This window comes from Gekko japonicus, unplaced genomic scaffold (genome assembly GCF_001447785.1).
Source record: "Gekko japonicus isolate JY-2015 unplaced genomic scaffold, Gekko_japonicus_V1.1 scaffold9, whole genome shotgun sequence".
Classification (NCBI taxonomy): Eukaryota; Metazoa; Chordata; class Lepidosauria; order Squamata; family Gekkonidae; genus Gekko; species Gekko japonicus.
Genome location: NW_015168044.1, coordinates 3,093,626 through 3,104,774, shown reverse-complemented (window position 1 = coordinate 3,104,774; position 11,149 = coordinate 3,093,626). Strand labels below are relative to the sequence as shown.

Genomic DNA, 11,149 nt, shown 5'->3' with positions numbered 1-11,149 from the left:
GTGGACTTGTGATCCTTACTTGCCTTGGCCTTCTTTTTGATTGGCATGGAGGCGGAAGATTGCGCCGTCGATGCCGGGAGCTTCGGTGTCAGGCGGTCGGCATCGGAGGCAGGTCTCGATGCCGGAGCTGTCAATGTTGATGGTCTCTCCTCCATCGCTGAGGTAGGAGTAAGGGCCGATTCAAGCAGCGCTACTTTAAGGTACGCAGCTCGATTTTTCCACATTTGATTAGAAAAACGAGCACAGTGACGATAGGACTCTGGCCGGTGAGACTCTCCGAGACTAAAAATGCACAGGTGGGGACGGTTGGGGGGGGGGGGGATAGCCCGAAGGCCTGAGGTAATCGGTAGTCTCCCCCTCAGCAGAAAATAAATCTTTTTCTTTTTTAAAAAGTTTTTTTGAAGAACAAACAAATAAAAAGAGAAAAGAGAGGAAAATTAAAATAAGGAAATAATTCCTAAGAGCTGTGAGGTGAAAGCCAAAAGCAAACCGATCTGACCGACGAAAAATAGGTCTACTCAACGCGGCGGTAAGAAAGGAACTGGCGGGATGTCCGCGCCCATCCCTCTGGGCATGCGCAGTGGGGTTCCTGCGCATGCCCGAGAGACTGGGCGCGGAAATCCGTTAAAAGAGCTTACTACATCACTGATCGATCCAGCGCGTGCGCACTAGATCCCATGGGTGTGAAGCACAGAGAGCACGTCAAAGATCAAAAGGCTCAAAGATATGACACCAGAAGATGAGCCCCTCAGGTCAGAAGGTGTCCAATATGCTACTGGGGAAGAGCAGAGGGCAAGTACAAGTAACCCCAGAAAGAGTGAAGCAGCTGGGCCAAAGCTGAAAGGACGCTCGGCTGTGGATGTGTCTGATGGTGAAAGGAAAGTCTGATGCTGCAAAGAACAATACTGCATAGGAACCTGGAATGTAAGATCCATGAATCAAGGTAAGTTGGATGTGGTCAAAAATGAGATGGCAAGACTGAACATCGACATCTTGGGAATCAGTGAACAAAGTGGACAGGAATGGGCAAATTTAACTCAGAAGACCATTATATCTACTACTGTGGCCAAGAATCCTGTAGAAAAAATGGTGTGGCCTTTATAGTCAACAATAGAGTAAGAAAGGCAGTAATAGGATACAATCTCAAAAATGACAAGGTTGTATATTGTCACCCTGCTTATTTAATTTATATGCAGAGTACATCATGCAAAATGCCAGCCTGGATGAATCACAAGTCAGAACTAACATTTCTGGGAAAAACATCAACAACCTCAGATATACAGACGATACCACTCTAATGGCAGAAAGTGAAGAGGACCTAAAGAGCCTCTTGCTGAAAATGAAAGAGAGTGCAAAAGTTGGCTTGAAACTCAACATCAAAAAAACTAAGATCATGGCATCTGGTCCCATCACTCCTTGGCAAATAGAAGGGGAAGTCATGGAAGTAGTGAAATAATTTACATTCCTGAGATCCAAGATCACTGCGGATGGTGACTGCAGCCATGAAATTAAAAGATGCCTGCTCCATGGGAGAAAAGCTATGGCAAACCTAGACAGCATAGTAAAATGTAATGACATTACCCTGCCAACAAAAGTCAAATGTATGGTCAAAGCAATGGTATTCCCAGTAGTACTGTATGGCTGCAAGAGTTGGACCATAAGGAAGACTGAGCACCAAAGAATAGATGCTTTCGAATTATGGTGCTGGAGAAGACTTTTGAGAGTCCCTTGGACTGCAAGGAGATCAAATCAGTCAATCCTAAAAGAAATCAATCCTGACTGTTCCCTGGAAGGCCAGATACTGAAGCTGAAGTTCAAATACTTTGGCCACCCAATGAGAAGGGAGCACTCACTGGAGAAGACCCTGATGCTGGGAAAGATTGAAGGTCAAAGAAGAAGGGAATGGCAAAGGATGAGATGGTTAGACAGTGTTATCTATGCAACAAATGTGAAATTGCGCAAACTCCGGAGCACAACAGAAGACATGAGGGCCTGGCGTGATGTGGTCCATGAGGTCGCGAAGAGTCGGACTCGACTGTGCGGCTGAACAACAACAATACCTCTTGGATTTCATAGTCTTTTATCCTGCTAGTTATTATTTCTGCTGACAAAGAGGGCTCAAGCCCATGAAAACATTTGCTTTAATAAATCTGCTAGTCTTTAAGACTCCTTTCTGTTTTTGCTGCAACAACTAGCCCTCCAGAGTTTGTAACCATGAAGTTACAAGTGAAGAGACAATTATGTACTTAGTTCTGAAAAATCAGAGCTGCAGCTGTATCTCCACTGAATGTAATCAGAAGAATTCAAAGTAAACAATTCCGCCTATCTAGCAGGATCCAGCTGTGAATCAGTTTGCATAAGTACAGCAACGCAGACTAGAAATAGTTTCAGTCTGAGAAACTAGGATCCTTTCTTGGGTAACCATGTTATTAGTTCAGCATCATATTTTACCGGATCTATACCTGCCGTATTTCAGGAAAAACACAAACTGGAGGTCTGGATCCTTCAATAATTGAGGTCATGCCTAAATTGCATATCTGGTGTTACAAACATTTTCTGTTTGAGCTCCATTTCAATACTGTGATCGCTGGTGGAGTTAAGTACACAGTTCCTATACCTGACCAAAACAACTTTAGTGAGAGACTATTCAGTTTGCTAGGGTATAACTCAGAGGCTTGGTATTCTACTTGCTGTGATTCTGGTGCAGTTGGAGTACAACAGCAGCTTATTGTTCGGTGGACCATGTTTTTAAAGGTGAAAGAAGCCAGTCAAATCCCTATGTCTGCAACCCAAGACTACACGAAAGGGAGATAGCTTTTAGTATGCAGAATTCCTCGGTATTGTGGACCTGGAAACTTAAATTCTCACTCATCCATGAACTCCTCTGTACAGCTTTGGGCCAAGGAGACAGCCCACCACCTTGGTTCCCCCATCTGCAACTCTGGAACATTCTTGATCTACCTCATGCTATGAGGCTCCATGAGAGGCAGTGCCTCTGCATAACAGAAGTGCACAGAAATTGCAGCTATTCTAGGAACAGTAGGATTTAGACATTATTAGTTCAGCAGCAGATTATTCAGATTATATTAGCTAAGAAGCTGTTACAAACACAAAAGAGTGATATGAATGAAGGGGGGCAGTGAAACGGCAAGTGGGACATAGGAACAAGGAAGACTGATGCTTGGGAAGATATACACGGCCACAGAATCCAGGAAATGAGGACAAAAATAGGGGAGCTGTGGAGTTAAGGAATAGCTGGAGGACAAGGAAGGCTAAATTCATGGAGAAGATATAGCCTGTCTGTATGAGTAAGGATGAAACATGAGAAAGTCAACGAAACAGGGTGGTCTAGCTGTTTTTTTGCTTCATTAAAGCTCGAAGCAGGGGTCTATAGGGCCCGGGGAAAAAATCGGTATTTTGGTTCAGGGATCTATTGGGCACAAACATTTTTTCGGCCTTTTGGTATAACCGGTACGTTATTCGGATCCAGGCTTTTTTGGAAATCCCGAATCTTTTTGGTCCAACAGACCCAAGGAAAAAAAATATTGTATTAAAAAAAAAAAAGCCAGCCCAATCCTGGGGATGACTTGGCTTCTCCTGCACCACATTTTAAACTGCACCACAGAAGGAGCCAGACCCAGGATCTGTGTGCCTCAGGGAGATCGCTCCCTGAAGCACACAGATCCTGGTTGGGAGGGCTTCTCCTACACTGGGCTGCACGAGAAGCCAGCCCCAGGCTGAGCCGGCGGGAACAGTCTGCTCCCCTCGGCACAGCTGATCCTGATCTTCGGTCTGTCTTCTTTAGTCCCTTTAAACTTTAAAGGGGATGCAGTAGAAGCCTGACAAACAGCTCTGAGAGGCGGGGCAATCTGCTCCTGCCTCTCCTCTGTTTTCCGATCTACCAGTAATTCCCAAATATATCTGGTATTTTCCCCCTGGTTTTCCCAAGAAAACCCAAATACACTTGGGAAGCGTTTATTTTTTTATATTTTTGGTTCTGGTAGACCCCTAGCTCAAAGAGATCATATAAAGTTACAGTAAAGCTCACATTCTTAGTTGCAGGTTAACGAAGCTTCAGGGGAAGCGGTTATTTGGGAGTTGCTAGAAAGACAGAACCCCCACACAACTATCATTTTAATACAGTATCCCAAGTTGCTAGACAAGTATTCAGTCTCTTAAGCATATGGTTCTCTAAGCCAGATCTACTGCAAAGCTCAAGAAAGCAGGTGCAAAGGCAGCTCTTAACACCTACATCTTCATCTGCTGATTTCCTATTAGAGAAAAAAAAAATCAACCCACTGTAAAATGAAGTCTGCTCTTGTTGGCAAAAGCAAGCGCTTGATCTTAGAAAAATGCCACCACCTTGGACCACGCAAGATTCTGCTACAATACTGTCTTCACACACACACACAGGAGAAATTTAATCAGGGATTTCAAGTGCCAGAGCAAACCTCTTTGTGGTATGCCAGGATGTCATCCAATACTGATGAGAAAGGAAATCAGGCTGATTCAATGCCAGGCTGAAAGGCTGGCAGCAGAAAAGGATTAAAACACTAGATTACAGGGTTTCCCTCTAGAGACACATGTTACTGTAACTCATTTCCTGACCTCCAGCCAGTCCCAATTCCCCAGGAAGCTGGCCTACGTTCACGGCAAGGTTGATCAGTGCAATCCTCAACAGATTAACAGTATTTGTCCAATCCTTTTTAGAGATATATCACTTATGACCATTTCCCCCACACTGCATCACTTCCTTGCACAAAACAGGGTGTATGGAAGAGAAATTTAAAAACTCAGAAGTCAAGAGGTCAATACTAAAAGGAACTGAGAGGGAACAACCTTCTCTAAAAGACGGAGGAAATATGTAGATGGTTTTAGTTATGAGTTTCATCGAGTGGGTTTGATAGTGTCGGCCATTTAACTGTAATGTTTTACACTGTTTCTGGGGATCATTTTGAGTCGAAAGGTAAAGTAGAAATTATGTATATACCACTGAATATCAGCTAAGGAATGCAACTAAACATTAATACTTGAAAAAAGCATTGCAAGATGTTAAATATCATTATCAAATATCCAGTAAATATTTGGTTTCAGGATCCCCAGAGAATTTGAGGAAGCAAATGCCTTTCAGCTTTAGCACAGTTTTGCCACATTGTTCTATTTCTTGCTTTCTTCTTCAGGGAAGTGCACAGAAAACAGAATGTGTGAAGAGGCCCTAAATGTGCATCCAGACTGGCAGCTTTTTGAATGATTAATACTGCTGATATTCACATGGAAAGGCAGATTCCACACTGTACAGCATGATGATTCACGGCATTACACATTTTTCTACAAAGACATGTATCAAGACACATAAGCTTTTGTATAATCCTCTGAGTTCCTTTGAGTTTAAGGCAAGGTGATATTAAGAGAAAGTGACCCCATCAACAAGCAAGAGCAAAATCCCTGGTTACTCATACCAGTAAGGCAAGCCTGACTTCTAGGGATCAAGTATCACTTGACCTGCTCATGCTCCTCAGTGTTAAGAGCATTCCTTGGCTGCCATAGTTTGTTTCCTTGAAGTGTCCTCCTTTGACCAGAGATGGGTGGGGGGTACACAGCTTGAATACTTTGTCTCGTGTCCCTCAAGCTAGTGTTCAAGACCAGCTGCAAACTTAAGCTCTGGTATTTAGAGGAACTGATTTGGACAGAAGTATTTCAATGTTCCTCACTGCTGTCCAGATTCCCTGTTCTCCATTTTAGACGTCCTTTTTGGCACTTTTAAACGGCAAGTTTATTTTGTTGCCCATATTGAACACACAAAGCTGCCTTATACTGACTCAGATCACTAGTCTGTTGAGGTCAGTTTTGTCTCCACTGACTGGCAGCAGTTGTTCAGTCTCTCAGATGGAGGTTTTTCACATAACCTACTACCTAATCATTTCAACTGGAAAACCTGGGATCTTCTGCATGCAGGGCAGATATTCTAATATCCCCACTTGCATTCATCTAGGCTCAGCCAATTTCTTCTGCTTCTTCTATTAGGTATAAGGTAACCTACATCCCAAACCTAAAGACTACGAAAGAATGCTCTGCAGCTAGAAACTGCTTCATAATTCAACAATTGGTATGGAATTTTAAGGCCTTATGACGGCAACTCTGTACATTCAGTGAATGACTTTGTGATTTTAGAAGGAAATGGTTGCATGGGAATGGGGTACAGGAATGCAGAAATATTCGTTTCTGAGCTGCAAGATCCAACAATGAAATGAAATAACATGCAAGAGCAGCCTGGGTATGTTACACCCTCAACAGTGTCTTAGGGTAACTTGACTGAGAAACTTTCAGAAGGATAAACAGTTCAAGTTGAAGGCTCAGTGCAAATATTAATATTAAATATCTATTCAGAAAGAGAATTTCAAACATCTCAGCTGTTTCCACATACTGAGAATTTCAATGTTAGCAGTGAGAACAGATGAATTTAGTATAGGAGAGAACATAAAAGCAGACTGATAGCATTCATGTGTGCCATTAAATGGCAGCCGAAGTAAAAAGGGCAACATGTTAAAAAGAAATAAAATCTGAAGAGTTGGTACAAAGACCAGACAGTATTCCACATGTGACAATTCTGCCTCCCTGGCAAAATCATCAGCTAGGATGACATTCTCCAAATGCCTTGAACAAGATCCTCTCTCAAGTCCCCCTGCCAAGTTTCTGTCAAGAAACCTCAACTTTGTATTCTCCATCCTTCAGTTCAAAGTCCCCCTTAAAGGCATCAGAGATGAAGCCAAGGGATGCTGCCCATGACATTATATGGATATCTGAAGTGAAGCCTTTTTGTGGCATACCTAGACACTGTAAAGGGAAGGGAAATGTGGCATGGAGATTTCAGTCTTGTCCACACACACCCAACCCTCTGAGATCCCTTAAGGCACGTCAGAGGTGCCCCTGATTACACTCTTTGTTTTTCTATCTGACACAAGAATGTTGGAGGCAAACGCATGGCTCTTCTGTACTCACCAGTCTGTAGAGTCTGCTTCCCCCCTGAGAGGACTCCTAGGGGAAGAGTCCCTGTAGGTGTCAGGCCTTTGAGAGTCAGCACGCTCTCGCTTTCCTCTCTGAAAAAGGGAGAAACGAATCAGTTAGTCCCAGTGTACAAACACATAAATCATTTTAGGGTATCTCCCCACATAACATTTCCTAGCGTGTACATTCCAAAGTTTATTTATTTTAGATTCAGATTCAGACACCTTTAATAGCATAGTAATATAGTAATGATCCATTAAGTTCCAGCACATAAATTTAGACAATAAGTTGTATATATTATGTAAAAAAACTGCATCTAAGTGCAACTGATTCTGCTAAGAATTTTGTAGCCATAATTGTGGTCTCAGTATTAGCACCATTTAGAAAATGTTGAACAGTTCTAGATTTATTAGAAAATAAGCATGGTCGAAGGGGTAAAACTTTCATATATGAGGATATGTCCAGTTGCAGTCCAGAATAATGGGAAATTGAATCTGGGACCATACTGGAACATTTGCAGAGTCTTTCTTGAGGGGGGTGTTGTTAAATCGACCCCACAATATATTTGAGGGAAAGACGTTCAGCCGAGCCAGCATAAAGGCTCTACGATGGGAGGGCAGGCTGAGGTTGTGTAAATAATGGGCCATTTCGCCATGTTGGATTGAGAGGTTAAGATGAGCTTGTGAATAAATATGCAGGTGTACAGGGCAAAAGTTTTGCAATTCTAAGTCAAACAGTCTTTGTCTGATAGATCGAAAAATCAAGGATTCGTCCATTTGGAAAAAAATAATTGGTCGAAAAGCCTATTTGATTTTTTTTCTTCTATTTTTAGAAACCAGGTGGGACAGTGTATATCATTTTTAAGCATGAAATTAGATAGTTTGGAGAGGCTCTAAAATGAATTTTGAGCCAGTATTTAAAGGTTAATACCCAGACTTTTGATTGAATGAGATGTTGGCCCAATTCTAGACATATGGCGAGTGTGACACACATCTAGGGACACCTAAGAATTGGCGAAAACATTTCTCTTGAATGCGCTCAAACTCGTTATTAAGTGTCCTTATCCATACCGAACAACCAAAGAGTACCTGAGGAAGCACTTTAGTTTTGTAAATTTTTATTGCTGAAGTGATGTATTGGTTTCCATTAATGAAGAAAAAATGTTTAAGTTGGGAGATAGATTCACCTGGAAAATTGATCTGGTTTTCTGTGTTGTCCAATTTAGGTTATGCTGAAATGTTACCCCTAAATATTTGAAAGTTTTGACCTGTTCAACTTCTGTATTATATATATTCCACCCTCCCCGTGATTGGGCTCTGGGTGGATAACAACAGCAGTTTTACAAAGTCATTAAAACAATTATAGTAATTAAATAGTTAAAACAATTAAAACAAAAAGCCACAATAATTTAAGACAGGTAGCACTATAACTAGAAAGGTGTAATAATCTCAAGTGACTGAAGCAGCTAGGCCATAACTCCCCAAATATGGGAATCTTCTTAGCCCTGGCCCTGGTCAAGGCTAAGCAGATGTCCTTTGGGCCGGGGACAACCAGCAAATGCTGGTCTGCCAAGTGTAAAGCTCTCTAGGGCACATACGGGGAGAGGTGGTCCCTCAGATATGTTGGTCCAGGCTGCAAAGGGCTTTAAAGGTCAATACCAACACCTTGAAACGGATCTGGTACTTGATCGGTAGCCAGTGCAATTGGCGTAGCACCAGCTGAGTGTGCGCCTTCACAGACATCACAGTCAGCACGTGCACTGTCGCATTTGGTACTAGCTGAAGTTTCTGGATCAGCTTCAAGCCCGTGTACAGCGAGTTACAGTAAACAAGCCTGCAAGTGACCGTTGCATGGGTCACTGTAGCCAAGTCCTGGGGGGAGAGACAGCGAACCAGCTGCCTGATCTGCCAAAGATGACAAAAGGCAGACCTGGCAACTGTGGTGACCTGGGCCTCCATAGAAAGTGAGGCATCCAGGATCACCCCTAGGTAGGCTCCTCACCTTTGGGGCCGGCACAAGTGGTGTCCTGTCCAAGGCAGGGAGCCTGATTCCCGACTCAACTCCCCCTCAGCTCAGGTATAGGACCTCCATCTTCACTGGACTGATCTTCAACCAACTCTGCTGTAATCACCCAGCCACAGCCTCCAACGCCCTATCCAGATCCTCTGGGGCAGAGTCCGGGCAGTTGTCCAGCAAAAAATAGAGCTGGGTGTCATCAGCATACTGGTGGCAACCCAGCCCAACCCCCCGGACCAACTAGGCAAGGGGGCGTATGTAGATGTTAAAGAACACTGGTGAAAGGATCGCCCCCTGCAGCACTCCACATTCCAGTGGGTATCACGGGGAGACCGTCTCACCAAGTGCCACCCTCTGTCCCCAACCATAGAGAAAGGAGGAAAACCATTGTAAGGCAGTCCCTTATACTCCTATGTCGGCAGGGCGGTGATCGTCATCGACCGCGTCAAATGCCGGTTAGATCTAAGAGCAACAGCAATGCCAAGTCGCCCTGATCCAGGTGTCTCTGGAGGTCATCTGTGACAGCGACCAACACTGTCTTTGGAAACTGGATTGGAATGGATCAAGTTTGGGTGAACTGCTTAAAAAAAAAAAAGATATGCCTGCAGCAGTTGTGTTTGCAGACCAATGAACCATAAGGCACTCTCATAATAGAGCTGGGTTTTCTGTAGCTCCTTATCAAGCATGTACTAGTTGAAACTTGGATTGTTGTCATGTAGAGGGTGGGATGGCTTTTAAGCATCAGGTCTGCTGAGAACACCTGCACAAAGGATGTTTTAAAGACCTCTAGCTAATATTTATGCACCATGATTATCTTAAGGGTTATTTACAGCAGAAATCTTAACACTTTGCATTTATATAATTCTTTTCAAATGTTCAAGATGCCCCACATACAGGAGCTTGGAACTCTCCAAAATTTCTGTGGGCATAAATTTCTTCTTTGTATCTTAGAAATCCGGTTCTCACCTTCAAGCTATTTCTGGGGGTTCCCATCCCTCAGGAACAACATTTTGGGGGTATCTAGGCTGTCAAAGGAGAGGGGACTCAGTAAAACCACCACTCCTCCCTGTGTCTATGGAAATTCTATGTGGGATCCAAACCATCATCTCAGTAGTCTTCATAACAATACTATAAGGAAGGCCAGGTTATTCCTACAGTGCCAACAGGAGGTCAATACCAACAGAAAATAGTTTACTTAAGGCCACCCTGGCCCAAACACAAGAGAGAAAGATAGAGAGAAGCCAAGGAATATGGATCTGAGGCACCTCCCAACAACAGTGCACTACACTGGAGAGAGGACTGCACTATCATCATCAGAGAACTGCAGATTTAGGGCTTCACTGGGACACCAAGTACCTTACTGAGAAGACCAACACCCAACAAGTGGATCCTATAACCTATCCATTAAATATTCACCAGTGTCACTAAATCAGCCTCTGTACCAAAGGCCATGACAAGCAGCAACTTTAAACCAGTTTCTAAAAAAAGGGCCCAAAGCGGATCCAGGAAATTATAGGTCAGATAGCCTAATGCCTGTTCCAGGTAAATTAGCAGAAACTGATAAAGGCAGAATAAGCATCTAGAGGAACGAAGCTGGCTTCTACAAAGGGAAGTCCTGCCTCACCAGCCTTTGGAAGTTGTTTTGAGAAGCTTAACGTACATGTAGATAAGGGCAATGCAGTAAGACATTATATAAATGGACTTCCATACATGGAATTCCAAACAGTTTTTGATGATGTCCCTAACCAAAGACTCCTGAATAAACTTAACAGACATGGGATAAATGGGCAGGTCCTTGTGGATTAAAAACTGGCTAAACCGGAAAGCAGAGAGTAGGAATAAAGACAGTCCTCGCAATGGAAAGAAGTAAACAATGGGATCCCATAAGAATCAGTATTGGGACCAACGGTATATCACCAGTTCATAAGTGATCTGGAATTGGAGGTCAGCAGTATAGTGGCTGAGTTTGCAGAAGACACCAAATTATTCAGAATAGTAAAGAACAAGACAGATTGTGAACAGCTCCAGGAGGCTCTCTAAATTTAGTGGTCAACAATGTAGCAATTGTAAGGTAATCCACACTGGAGCAAAACAGCTAACTTTAAAAACATGCTGCTGGGGTATGAAC

The 11,149-nt window shown here is 43.2% G+C and overlaps 1 protein-coding gene across 4 annotated transcripts in view; it reads right to left on the bottom strand.

Annotated features, from left to right (window-relative positions):
* The window catches only part of PPP3CC (protein phosphatase 3, catalytic subunit, gamma isozyme), an 85,416-nt gene that overhangs the window by 8,522 nt on the left and 65,745 nt on the right, over positions 1 to 11,149 (bottom strand). For all 4 annotated transcript variants that reach the window (XM_015414213.1, XM_015414215.1, XM_015414214.1 and 1 more), the window contains one exon: positions 7,000 to 7,097. In XM_015414213.1, coding sequence (XP_015269699.1) covers positions 7,000 to 7,097 — 98 coding nt within the window. The remainder of the gene's footprint in view (positions 1 to 6,999; positions 7,098 to 11,149) is intronic.